This window comes from Abrus precatorius, unplaced genomic scaffold (genome assembly GCF_003935025.1).
Source record: "Abrus precatorius isolate BTA unplaced genomic scaffold, Abrus_2018 Scaffold9, whole genome shotgun sequence".
Lineage (NCBI taxonomy): Eukaryota > Viridiplantae > Streptophyta > Magnoliopsida > Fabales > Fabaceae > Abrus > Abrus precatorius.
In genome coordinates, this window is record NW_020874439.1 from 4079662 (window position 1) to 4094282 (window position 14621).

The 14621-nt window shown below is 34.3% G+C and overlaps 1 protein-coding gene across 7 annotated transcripts in view; it reads right to left on the minus strand.

Annotated features, from left to right (window-relative positions):
* The window catches only part of LOC113849198, a 32974-nt gene that overhangs the window by 7128 nt on the left and 11225 nt on the right, over positions 1–14621 (minus strand). For 4 of the 7 annotated variants that reach the window (XM_027478914.1, XM_027478916.1, XM_027478917.1 and 1 more), the window contains 14 exons: positions 13671–13762; positions 13505–13588; positions 9821–9895; positions 8927–8974; positions 8513–8608; positions 6174–6403; positions 2371–5876; positions 2186–2265; positions 1962–2042; positions 1274–1345; positions 1094–1199; positions 870–924; positions 342–470; positions 132–249 (listed from right to left, as the gene is read on the minus strand). In XM_027478914.1, coding sequence (XP_027334715.1) covers positions 132–249; positions 342–470; positions 870–924; positions 1094–1199; positions 1274–1345; positions 1962–2042; positions 2186–2265; positions 2371–5876; positions 6174–6403; positions 8513–8608; positions 8927–8974; positions 9821–9895; positions 13505–13588; positions 13671–13762 — 4772 coding nt within the window. Of the gene's footprint in view, positions 1–131; positions 250–341; positions 471–869; positions 925–1093; positions 1215–1273; positions 1360–1961; positions 2043–2185; positions 2266–2370; positions 5877–6173; positions 6404–8512; positions 8609–8926; positions 8975–9820; positions 9896–13504; positions 13589–13670; positions 13763–14621 lie in introns of those variants that run through there. The other 3 variants (XR_003502082.1, XR_003502083.1, XR_003502084.1) reach the window with 3 other exon arrangements.

Below are 14621 nucleotides of genomic sequence, written 5' to 3' on the forward strand. Positions count from 1 at the left end.
CACTGATTTTGATCAACTCACCATTGAGCAATTGAAATAGCATACAAATGACTTAAAATTGCATCTTCTGTGGCAGGACTAAGCACATTGAGATTTTCTGTTTCTTTATTCAGATTTTAGTGTGTGATTACCTGTGTTTGCCTCTCCTTCTCCATATCAAGATTGTGACGCAGTTCCCTTGTTTTAGCACGCTCTATTTCCAGCAATCTTTGTCTCTCCAGCTCTTTTTCCATTTCGGCTGATCTCTCCCTATTGAATAATTGGAAAATGCTCAGCTTCCAGTACAAACAATCAAAACAACATAAGAACAAGCATCAAAATCCTCAATAATGAGCTAAAACCTATCAAGTTCTTGCAGAAGTTCTGCTTCCCGTAAAGCTTCTTCTTCCAAATATTTTTGACGGGCATGTCTCAAAAGTAGTTTCTTTTGCCTACGGGCTACAATATCTTCTTTAAGCTTGGACTTTTCTCTGACAAGTAACAACATAATAAGAAACATTTGTTATTCAACACAAATAAAAAACAGAAGTGACAGTAAACCCAGACCATGCTGGCAACTAAATAAATTATGCATCGAGAAGAAAGTAGCCAAACTATAGAAAAGGTTGCACAAAAAGAAGAGAAAAGGATGAGGCAAATAAGAGATATACTAATTTCATGGAGAAACAATAACCTTTAACATAGAGGCATGCTATCCCATGGGAGGTTTATAGAATGGTTCATACTTACAAACTTGCAACATCCTCTAAACCAACCAATGCATGAAGAACACACTCAAAGATATAGTCAAAGTGAGTAAGAAAATTTTATGCATTCTTTTCCAGGAATTGTCTATCAATTCTTGAAAAGAGAAAGATACAACCACTTACAGGGTACGTATGCACTCTCTGATTTGCTGAATCCTTGAGGCATCTTTTCTGTAGGCTGTAATTGTAAAGTTCAAATTTATAAAATACACAAATTTGAGGTGAGGTGACAGATTTTGAGCAGCAAAAACAGCGAAGAAGTTACTACTTGATAATAAAACAACTGTAAAAAAACTTGTGTTGGTTACAAGAATCAATATGTGCCATAGAGACGAAAAAGCACTTACAGTGTAGACTTGGAGTCTGATTCAAATCTACGGAATCATCCATTTGTCCTGGTAATGCTTGTTCCTTCTGTATAATGTCTAGCTCCAACTCAGCCTCCTCAAGCTCCTAGAAAATACTCAACTATATGTAACAAATCAGATAAGTTTCGGAATATGCATTGGGTTAATGACCACTCATACCATATCATCTTGGTCAATTTTCCTTGAGAATAAATCAAAGTACGAGTGAACTGCTGTTAAGTTACCAAGGACCTGTTGCAAATCAACTATGTTAAAAATCAAGATATAAATAGTTATAGAAAATTTGGCTATTAAAACCGAACAAAATGCATGCAAGGGGAAAATAGTGTAAATACGTTAAAAATTGGATAGATTTCATATAAATAGATTGCAACACTTATTTTCCCTCTTATTGAACTCAATCTTTCCATCCAAATGGCAGCATTTTCACAACATGCACATGAGACTCTAATATGAATCAGATACTTCACCAAAATATACACAATAGCAGTGCAGAGTTAATTGTGCTTCAAGTTTCTAAAACTTTCAAATAATTTTAGTTGAACTTTAACAAGCATAAGTTTGAAAATACGAATTGGAAAATCCATAACATAATCAATAAAAAGAAAAGAAATTTTGAATTATTCACTTGGAAACGACAATTTTACCCAGGACTCAAGATCACATGTCAACAAATTTACCAGAAGCTATACACTCTTCTATGATCTAAACTTGGTATCACACATTAACAAGACCCATAGGTGGTCTCACATAAGTTGCATGTGTAAAATCATCGTTTTTGATGCAAACCAGATTTGGTTTTTCCTGAAACTTGAAAATGATGACATGGTTATTTAAAGTATATTACCTGGAGAATAGATTCACGTGTATTAGCAAAATCTGGGTCGTACTGCTTTGAAGAATTTGAAGACAGTACTTCTTTCAGGGCCTTCCATATAAGCATAGTTTAGGAATTCATTATGCGAAAAGAAAAGGCATAAAACATAAAATTATGCTTTGAACAGGGGAAATATTTACTGTGCTTTGTCTAAATTAGCATGAATGACTACTGAATAGTCTCACACAAGATACCTCTTTGGCCTCATCTCCTTCATCTCTCAATCTACATAGGACTTGACAAGTTCTCTTTTCAAGATCTCCAAGCTTTCCATCTAGAAAAACAATAGAGAACAAAATATGAAGTTAAAAGATGTATAAAATAATCCAAAATTATAATGCTTATATCATACAAATACGGCAAGGATAAAGATTAGCACCATGTTTTATTGACCCTAAAGTTTCAACATTTTCCCATAAATTGTGAGGAATCATAGAAATATCTTCAGCTGGTGAGTACAAGCAGGCATAAGCAATAAGTGCTAATGAAAGTTGCAGGATGGCACCATCTTGTGATGTTTGCGCATTACGCAAACAACAAATATTATCAGCTGCCACAAGAAAAGATTGCAAGTGACGACGCTCAGCAAATGGAATGTAATTCGAAAGAAGTGCCATTGCATGAACCCTTATTTGTAATGATATATCAGATGATGCCAGCACAACTACTTCATCCCAAGTACTAGAAACCAGACGAGACAGAACATAATCAGGCACGGATAAAGCTAACTTATCTGGAATGTAGTCGATGCAAATTTTAGAATTCATCATTGCCCTTTCTCTATTCGCCCACTGGCCAAGAAGTATTCCCAAATGCTTAATTGCTATAATACGTTGCTCAGGTTCAGCATGGCCCAGCAGTGAACAAAATAGATCTATCAAAGGAACCTCACTTTCTCGACTGTTATAGATGCCTCTAGCAATTAAAGAAGACAACCACTTATCACTCCGCAAACGCCAAGAGATTTTAGGTGCACTGTAAGAAACATTCTTTATTGCAGAACATATCATGCCTGCCACACTATCCAGGCAAAAGCTATAGGGTACTCCAAGTAAACAATCAAGCATCAAGCAAGAAATTTCCCAGCAACTGCTTTCTTGGAGCTTAAAGATCATTTCACAAAGGCCTTGAAGACCAATTCTCCAATGAAGTGTATACATGTCAGATGATTTAGCCGGTGAAGAATTTTGATCATCATCTTCAGCTTTATGAAATTTTTGAGAAACTGATGTCAAACATTTTGAAAAGACAAAACATTCTGCCGATGCTATTGTCAATTTTCTGCTTATCTGATGGTGAAGATTCCAACAGCACTCAATAGCAGGAGTAAGCTCAGAAATGAGGCTCTCTATGTCCTTAGAAAAGCCTTCTATATCATCAGAAGGTAAATCACAATGATCAACATCAGCAGTAGAGTTGTTACTTTCTACATTGTGAGTGTCATTCTCACATGAAGTGTGACAGACATCACTAAGAAACCATGGATTTGGTTTTAAGTTATCTTCAGAAAGCCCATCACCATTTGCATGAGGAAAAGGGGGTAGCTGAAGAGGAATAACACCAAATCCTGTTAATGCATTCACTAATAGTAATTTGCAATTATCCATAACACATTGAAATGCACTGATATAATCAAAGAAAAAAGTCGTTGGCTCAAAAGCAGAAAAGTTTGCCAAACTCAATAAAGACTGCAAAAACTTCCTCCTATATTGAACAGATAAATAAGGAAAAATTGAAGCCAAAATAAAAATAGCCAGCGCTATATTATATCCTTTATCTTCAGAACTACATTCAATCTCATTCTTTTGTTTGAGTTTACTGAAAAGAATACTGAAGCATAATTCCTCAAAGTTAAGACAGGAATCACCATCCAATAACTTTTCATCATGAGAGATCTTGGACAAAGAATAAGAAATGATAGGCTTCAACAAACGCAAAACAGAATCAAGAAATGACACATCACAGTACCCAGAACTTGAGAGTGACACAAGAACTTGTACTAGTTTAGGTGTCTCAGGAACCATAGCGTCCATATGTTCAACTATGATAGCTTCAAGTATATAAAGGATTATTGCTCTGGCATTCTTTGCATTATAACCTTTTAAATTATGACTTCCAATTGAAGAAGCAAAAGAAAATGGCCATGTACACAACTCAGAAAACCAACACAAAACATCAGGCACCAGAGCAGAAGAAACAGATCTCAGCTGCAAACCAACAGCCTCCAAAATGGCTTCTCCAAAATATTTGAATTGCCTTTTCATATTAGGAAAGAACTTCCAGAGTTCAGGATATACTGCAAAGAAAGATCGTTCCTCATCACATTGGTTACCACGGTCAAGTTCTCTTTTAGCAGAAGCAGCATGTTCAATCTGTGAATCCTCAATTTTTATCTCGTCACACTTTTTGTCAACAATATTATCAACAACAGCAAGATCATCCGCAAAAATGGAAAGTAAATTTGTCAACTGAGACAGATCAGATGCAAGGAAATTTTGGTCCTTCATATACTGTTTTGCATTGCGAGATACTGCCATCCAACCAAGAAATCGAACCAAAGGGTATAAAGAACTAGAAAAATGAGAGATTCTCTGCATCCATGCTGAAGAAGGAATTAAATTTCCAGAGAGGTAATTATTTTGGACATTAGTTCTAAAATTTTCCGCTTCACCTCCACTGCTTGCAGCAGTTAGCAATCTTTGTAGCAATAACCAGCGTCGCTCTACCCCATGTGTTCTTTCTTGGGTCAAATGCAAACTACCATCCTTCAGCTGCTGGTGAAAAGATGCCAGCGACCTGTTCAAGTCTTCAGCATATTTTAAAATGATATCAATCACATGTTCTGGAGGACAATATAATTTGGTGCCTGTATGTAAAAAGTATACAAGACTTTGCAGGAGTATTTCATGCATTGAAATTTGGTCTCTCTGCAAACGTTGGATCAAAAAGTTACAGAGCAGAGCTTGGTTTTGTCGAACCAAGGTTAAAGCATCTGCATGTTGTACATCAAGGGGAGACAGCTTTATGACCGGTTCATCAAAACCTTCAACAGAATAAAAATTGTCTTCCCCATTAGATACTCTTAAATGAAAATTCCTATCCAATTCTGCAGCCTCAAGCAATATGTGAAAAACAAGTTTATCTCTTTTTCTTTCTATATGTGCAATTGTTTCTAAATGAGGTTTATTCTTTTTGTAAGCCCCTTTTAACTCCACATTATCACAAGACTGCACAATTTTACATTCACTAACATTCAAAAGATCCGTAAGTTTTGAAGAGGCTCCAACAGACAACATAAAATAAGGATTTACATGGCATTCTGCTGCTAACAGCAGAGCATCAATTGCAGCATCATGGCTTTCAACAGTGACATCATTCTGAGAATGCAAATCTAAAGCCAAGCGTCTGAACTCAGAAGCACGAAGCTCACAATCATGGTAGTTTAGAAGTTGAAAATAATCTGCCTGCAGGTTGAAGTATTCAACACCAAGGCCAGCATCAAAGATATTAGTAGGAAAATGATGGGTTGAGTGCTTCTCAGTCACAAGCTTGGATTCCAAGCTCATATCCCCAGTGTTAGAAACAGCACCATTTTGATTAGGAACATTAGAGAAGTTTGTCAATGTCATACTCTGCAGCTCTGGTGGGGCAAAAAGTAGACTACGATCTTCAACAGAATCGAATTTTCCTGCTGTTTCTGAAACATCTGTTTTTCCATCTGCCTCATCTTGATTATTTGATTTGGAAAAAACACCACCACCATTGATACCAGAGGAAAGAGGTGAAATAGACGCACTTTCTTGATCGGTTGGTCTTAAAACAGACTTGCAAAGGTCAACATCAGGTGGCAATAACATGTGTGGTTCCAATATTGAGAGAAGCACACTGCAGGAAAAGGTAAATACATTAAACAAGAAAAGAAATCCGATTAGTTTCTAACAAACTTTGTTATATTAAACAACAAATCTCCATGGAATGGATAAAAAACCTGTAATGTTAGTTTTAAGTCATCATTAACATCAATTATAATAATCAGAGATCCAAATGCCTTTTATTTTGGCATTGAAGGTTCTAATTAACTTAAGATTAGTTTTCTATCTAGTTCACACACACACGAATGAACTCCAAAGCAATCCTGAAAAGAAAATAATTTAGCTAAGACACAACATAGTGACACATTACCTGGGAGCCACAGATCCATGCCTCCATTCTGATTCCAAAGAAGGCAGCACAGCCGGTTTACGTACAGCAGTACGGATGATATTTAGAGCAGTACTGCAATTATGTTCCTGCTTTTCTGGAAATGAAGAAGATAAATCTCCGAAAGCTATTTTGCTTTTTGATACAGCAATGGCAGGATCAAGAAAAGGTTCCAGCATCTCCACAAGAAAGAGGATTTTGTGTTTAACTTCCTGGAGAAGGCATATCAACAATATTAATATTATTTGACTCTTCCATTTTGTTTATTACAGAAAATGAAAAGCACCATCTCAAGAGATTTAAGAGCTCAATCATTTCATCTCCTCCAAATTGATAGGGATAGAACATAGAAATAATGAAATAAAAATAAAAAATAAAAAACCCAATTGGGTATAGGGATTGTTTGAAATATATAATTATAATAATACTGTAAATATGGTAGATTGTATTCTTGTAATTACGTTAATTTGGGTAACAGCATATTCTAATTATTTGTAATTATTCTTATATTTATGACATCTAATATAAATATTTGCTCCACTGTACTCTCTCTCTCTCTCTCGGCATGTTAACTAGAGCCTAATGAGATGCAACCCTAATTCGTTAATTCCCAATTGGCCCACTGCCCATTGCTGTAAAACTTTTTGCTGAAAACCATGTTTCATTTCTCGTTCCAGTCTCTCACTATTCTTGGCCATGTTTCTTATTAAGGCCACTGTTTTCCTCTTTTCTAGGGAGTTGTCATATTCAATCCATAATTGTCAATAGTGCGTGATAGCGGTGGTGCATGGCGGAGCAGCCTTCGGCCACTCCAGATCTGGCATAGCGGAGCATTTTTTCTGTCACAGCCATCGCAGCCCAAAACACAGCCTTTTGCAGCACTATTGCGCCACCACAGCAAAAGATATTAACTTTCCTTTTCTACCCTCAAAACAAAGGAATTTTAGGGTTTTTTTAAGGGTAAAGAAGACTTTTAATCATTTAAAAATAAGCTGATTTTTCCTTTTCGCTCTTATGATGACACAATCTTTAGGTTTTTAATGGTAAAATAGTTTTCTCAGTTTTCAGACCTAACCTTACTTTTCCCTGCGTTCTTCCATTCTCGCTTCAACACCCATTCCTCTCATCTCGTTGTTCTGCTTTGCAACAATCTCCAATCCAGCAGAGTCACTAATCTTGGATGACTTCTCTGGCAAAATCTACTTCCTTTCTTCTCTCTATTCTATGATTCTACAGTTCTGCCTCTAATATATTCTCCTGAAAAATCCACTTTTTTGTTCTCTTTTAAGTCTTTTGTTGATAATTATTCATATGCTATTTATGCATATCTTTTTTGGCATTATATACATAATTATCTGCATATGTATTTATTTTATATTCATATAAAGAACTTTAAAATAGTGGTAATCCCATTACCCACTATAGCTGTTTGAGGATCTTTCACTACGTGCCGCTATCCGAGATTAACAACTATGATTCAATCCCAGCCAACGACTTTTCCAGCGACGTTTCCAACCTCCAGCCTAAGGATCACAAGGACCACCTCCAAACCAGCTTAACCACAGTTCTGACCCAATCCAGCACTTGACATGATCTTAGGCGCCAAATCATTCGCCCACAGTACTGTTAACTGTCATCACTATTTCCAGCATGTTCTAGCAAGTTTCTAGCTGATCTCAGTGGTGCCAACCTCCCCCAGTCTATCTTTTTCCAAAACAGTCCTTGGTTCATCAGTTTCAGACAATGTTTCACGTGTCTATGCTTTTTTGGCACTATCTGATGCTGTTTATTTCTCCTGCTGGCTGATTCATACATGATTCTACCTCTAATGGCCTTCCTAAAGTTTAGGCTACAATTTTCACCAACTATGACCGAACTCTGTAATCCTTAAAAAAAAAGTGCTTCTGTAACCTTAAAAATAAGGGCATCGTTGGGTTATCATAAGCTTTCTCTGCGGCGGACAAATCGCATGCAAAATGGCTCAATTTCCAGCACTATAGTGCGCATGACAGGCACGACATTAAAATGCTCCACAATGAGCTTCAAATAGCAGCCGACCACTGCAATGTGAAGTCACTATAGCAGTTGTGCTAGTGCACTATTAACAACTATGCTTTTCACCCATTGTGTTTAAGCATTTGGAATAGTTAATTGGTTTATGATTAAAAAACAATTCCTGGGCTTCCACATAATAGTCAAAATAGTACATTTATATGGCACTAAAACTTCCAGTCTCTTAGCACACAATGTTGCAAGAAAGAAGATGAAATTAAGGGAAAAGACAATAATCCTTACTATCATTTTTCGAGTAAGTGAAGTACCTTATATTTTCCTAGTATGTCATCCATATGCCCTGATAGAGCTAGCACAATAAACTTCAAGGCAGCACGTGCACGAACAGGTGAATTGTGAGCATCCTGACAGATGTGACAGTGTCTTAACTTGAAATCATAACATGAAGCTTAGGACAACAATATGCAACCAAAGAATATTGGAAATATTGAACCAACTTTCTGGCTTTGCCACCTAAATCATTCAACAAATGTACAGTGGACAAGGTCATGTGGTAATAGCCACCACTTGAAGTATGAATGTACAATGCAAGAGAAGTACACACAAGGATTGACGTCCATGAGTTACAGATTGTCAGAAAACATTGTGTTCCGATAAGCTGGGCAGAAATAATGATCAGTGTTTGTGGAAAACATAAAAGTAAGAAAGAATGACAAACATACTTGGATTATGCCCAAAAGATCCTCCAAAAGCTCCAGAGCAAGATCAACCTGTGCAAAAAGAGGTCCATAGATGAGGAATCAAATAATATCTGAATAACAGTTAACGACTTGACAAGTCCATTCATGTCAATCTGCCTTTTACATCAATTTGTATATAAAAGAATTTTAAGTAACTGCATTATTACCCCCTTGTTGATGCAAAATTTATATTAACATTAGTTAGTGTTTAGAGAAACAAAAATAAGAAGACAAGCAAAACTACTTTATTAATGGTAACTTTGCACTTCAAATAATTTTTAATAAAAGAAGAAATCCATTAACACAGCATAAAGTGACAAATGACTTTGGAGAATACAAGATCCTCAATGATAAGAGGGGAAACAAACAACAAAGAAAAAATTAAAATTTCCGAGGGACTAACTCCTTCAGGCTCCAGCATACACCCTCCATAGACAATTCATTTTAAACAGAAGTCAAACACCTAATATTAGCCAAAAGCATCTGCTAAGCAGAAAAAAAACAGAACCACCTTGACAATATAAGCAGTCAAATCCTACAGTCCTACCAAAACCATACAGTAACTCATAATTTAGATCAAGCATTGCTATAAAAAAATCAAACTTCCAACTTCTCACAATACCAAAATAGCTGAACAATTAACTTCATAAAGAAAAATTAGCAGCAAAATGTAAGAGCAGATAAGAAACTGATTGTAAGTAAGAACCAAGGCATGAAATTTAAACATTATGAGACCAAACATCAAAACCAGATTTTAATATCATAACAATGATGGTGATGAAGATAAACATACAATAATGGACACAAATAATTAATAAGGACTAAAATCCATCTGTGAAAATATTTCAAAAAACAAGGAATCAGATTCTAGCATACCTTTGCAATAATTTGAGTCATCCACGGTGCTAGCACCCCAGAACACAGATCAATAAGTACACATGCAGCCCTAGCCTATACAAAAGTTATGATCAAATCAGCTGCTGACCCAGAAGAGACTAAATTATTTCATGTAGAACCTGAAATTCAGCAAAGTAGTATCTACATTTTTATTTTGTTGATATTACAACAGATGTGCATTACATCCATCTATTTTATATTTACACTAGCAATCTTTATTAATTCATTGCAGAAAATTGTTAAAGCTCACAACTTGTTCATAAATAAAACCTCAAATTTATCATTCCCAAAACTGAAACTTAAAGCAACAGAAATATTATCAAATTTTTAAATTATTCACTCCCATTCACATTATTATGATTTATGACTTGAGAAGCTAGCAAAGATCAATTGTGCATAGTATGCTGTGATCATGTTCAGACATGTATCAATCTTCATGGGCACTTCCGTACCTTCAAATCCCCTATCATCCATCCCAAAAGAATCAACATATATTCATTTATCTCTAGTTCAAAAAAATCATAGATCAATTGAGTAGAAGAATACAGATGCATCAGTCATCCAGTCCTGCCACCAATTGGTATAATATGGTTATAAAGATATCATCTATCTATATGTGAAAGGTGTTGGGAGACATAATTTTGTAGTAACATGTTGGATACTGCATTGGTGACCAATGAAGTGAAGCAAAAGAAGACAAAGTCTAGTGTTTAAATTCGATTTTGAGAAAAAGGCCTGTTTGATTTAAGCACTGGTTTTGTTTTTCATTTTCCGGTTCTTAGTGATAAATAATAAGTAGTGTCAAATACATGTAATATAGCAATTGGGAGAGTTATCTTTGTAATTATGATAATTGGGTAACAATATATTATGTAACTATTCTTGTATTTATGATTATTAAAATAAATATATATTCCGTTGTGTAGTTAAAACACAAATTCATCATATGTCTCTTGTTACTTTTCTCTTAACAATTGCAATAATGTGGCATCATTTTCACTTACACTATGTTTGAATTGAAGGAAAGAAGGGAGGAGGAGATGCTACATTTCTACTGTTTGGATGGGTGGAAATAGGGCAACGGGTCCCACAACACAAAAATCCCTCCCAAAAAGATGTGAAATTAGGGTGTACACTTCAAAATAGAGGATCTTAGGACCTTGTTCCTCTTCTTTTAAGGAAGTCTATTATTTGGTGCAGATCGATTTATACTGTCAAGGCTGACCCTAATGGCCACGTTGATCGTCTTAATGCTTGTATGGTGGCCAAAGGATATATACTTAGATCTTTGGTTTGGATTATGATGACACCTTTCCAGTAAGCGAAATGGCCACTATTCATAAGGTGATCAAAGGATATACTCAGTTCTTTGATTTTGATTAGGGTAACACCATTCCAATGGCTAAAATGGCCTTTGTTCATTTATTCCTATCTATGGCCAGACATTGTTGAACAAGGGTATTCATCAACTGATCTAATCCAATGCAAACCACAAATCTGAAACAAAAAATCAAAAATCACAAAAATTGAAATTTTTTTATTGGATTGGATTTGATTTTGAATCCTATTTTGAAAACCAATCCAAACTATATATATATATATATATATATAAACATTTCATTTATACTGTTAAGATTATATATATTAATAGAATGATAACACTAACTATTTTTTATGATTTTATTTTTACATATATATCATTATTTTTTTTAGAGATACATTTTATTATTTGCATGATTATATAAGTATATGTTTTTTAGAATAACTTAACTTACTCTTGTATATTCTAATTTTTTATAAATATTCTATATTTTACATAAATAATTAACTTTATTTAAAAATAGTGTAGAAGAAATGATAAAACAATTTATTTATTAATTTTTAACAAATAAAAAATAACGTTACAAAACCCAAATTATCCAATCCAAATTGCTTTTGATTAGCTCAGATTGAATTTAATTTTTTTTCAAATCAATCCAAATTCAACCGCACTATAATTTTATGATTGGATCAAATGACTTTTTGTCCAAAAACCAATCAAATCCAATTTGCAAACACCCCTCCCTACTCAGGGGGGTCTTCAAGAGTAGTAGTTGTTTCCAAAAATCCTTCTATGACCTCAATTTCCTAGGGCATAAGTAATGTAATCCAAGAATTTGGAATTACTAAGAGTGAATCTGATCACTCAGTTTCGTATCACCACTTCAACTTAGAACCTGATTACTCTTAAATTTGTGATTATCAATGTAAATATATGTTTCATTATGTAATTGAAACACAGAGATTCATCCTATGCCTCTCATTACTTTTTCTTTTCACAATTACTATAGTGTGACAGTTTTCACTCACTATTTGACTTTCAAATTCAGAAAGGTGTAAAACACTTGTTGAAAAATTAAACTATCTGACGGTTTCTTGTCCAAACATCTCCTTTGCAATTAGTGTGGTGAGTGAGTTCCTCAATTCTCCTAGTGCCAGACATAGGGATGCAATAATTCATATCCTGAAATATATTAAAAGAACTCTAGGAAAATGTCTCTTATATGAAGACAAGGAACATACTCAGATTATGGGGTCATGCAGATTAGGCAAGATCACCTAGTGATAAGAAGTCTACATTTGGTTATTGCATCCTTATTGGTAGTAATTAGACTTTCTAAAAAAGCAAGAAGCAAAGTGTGGTTGTGAGTATAGTGCAGAAACAGAGTATCGAGTCATGCTTTAGCCACTTGTAAACTTATTTGGCTTAAACAATTGTTCAAAGAATTGAGATTTGGAAAGGTTACATAAATGATATTTATTTGTGATAATTAGGCAACCTTACATATTGCCTCAAATTAAATTTTTTATGAAAAGACTAAACACATTGAGATGGATTGTCATTTCATTAAAAAGGATCTTATCTAGAGACATTACCAATGATCAACTAGCTGATGTCTACACCAAGTCATTAAGAGGTTCTCAAATCAGTTATAAATGTGACAAGATTGGTGCATATAATTTATATGTTTTAATTTGAGAGTGTTGGAAATATGTGATTATAATATTATAAATAGGGTATCTTTGTATTTAGGTAATTGTATATCATGTATTAATAATTCTTATTATAAATACAGGCTCTACTGTATAGTTTAGACACACGGATTCATCCTGTCTCTTATTCTTCTTCTTTCTCCACAATTGTGTTTGGATTGAAGGAAATAAAGGAGGAGGAGATACTATATTTCTACTATTGGTGCATTTGGTTGGAGCATAATGCTCATATCTTAAAAGCATTTCATTAAATTAGAAGCTGATTTAATATAAGATTAGGTCAGCCTCAATGTGTTGTAGAGCAAATAGTCTATTTATGGTATTTTCTTAACACAGGTAGTGCAGATTTGCTATACCATAATTTCTCCTTTTCTTGTCTGTATTTTCTTTTCCTTTTGTGGTAATTTTCTTATCTTCATTTAATGATTTGTTTCTTTTCTCAGTAGAAACTGAATCCAACATATAATAAATTGCTTCTACATAAGAAGATCATAGAATAAACGGAAGCAAATAGTTGATACAAGACACAAAACAACTGTATAGCTGCAAATCAAGCTGAAGATCACAAAATATACATGATAAAAAATTAATAACAAGATTCTAGTTAAAATTAATAGTTGGTTGACTGACATGAGATGGTGAGTATGAAGACAGATAACCAGCACAAGCATGGACAAGAGAACGATAAGAGGCTGATGTTGTTGTAGCCACAATCTGCCCACATAATACACATAAGCAAAAGAACATAATAAATATATCTAGCTAGTTGGATCTATAAAAGCTTTCGAAATATAACCTGAGATAAGGCCTGCTGTACAATAGGTTGCTTCCACTGAGAAAATGTGTCATCAACAGCATCAAAAGAATTGGTCATCCATGGACGTAGAGCTACAAAAATTCCAACAAAGCAAAAAACATGAAGAGGTAGCTATGAAAACTGCTTTATCACATTGAAGCCTAGAAGTATCTCTATTAGTATGGTTAGCTATTTTCTTGATCCCATTCAAAAGGGTTGGGGTTATTGTTTTCTTCTTTTCCTTTGTTGCCTGTTTCTATTTTAGGAGGATTCCTGATCTTCATATGTTATATTACTGTCTTCATTCTTTCATCAAAACATAAGTAACATCAAGGGTTTTCCAACGTTGGTTTTATTCTTCCTGTTAATGGAAGATTGATATATTTCTTATCTTTCATTTAATACTAATCATTTAAAGACAACATATATGTGTAGCCCTTGCCTTTTCACAATTTGGTGCTCTATTTTAAATTCACATCAGTAACGAAACACTTAAAAATATCTATTTGTCCACCTCCTTCACCATGCTTCCCACCCCCCATAAAAGAAAAAGTTTCATGTCTTTTCCTTTCTCTCTTCCATTTTCCAGATCACCTTAACTGTACTAAGATGATAACCCTATAGAAGTAAAACACGGCATTTTATACTTCCTAAATTGCAAAAACTATTAGGCTTAATTGTACTTATAGTCTCCGTACTTTAATTTATGTGCAACTTTAGTTCCCTAATTCTAATTGTTTGCATTTAGTCATAGTTTTTCAATTGTTAAAATTAAGTCTCTCACCCAACATTTCATCCAATAATTAACATAAATGTAATTGAGGTGTAATGTGATATTGATTTCTATAGATTGGCAAAGGAAAAAAAAAACTGCAAAAACATTTAAATAATAGAAGAAAAAGAAACACACGAAAAGGCTTTTTTTTTTATTTAAATATTTTATACATTTTC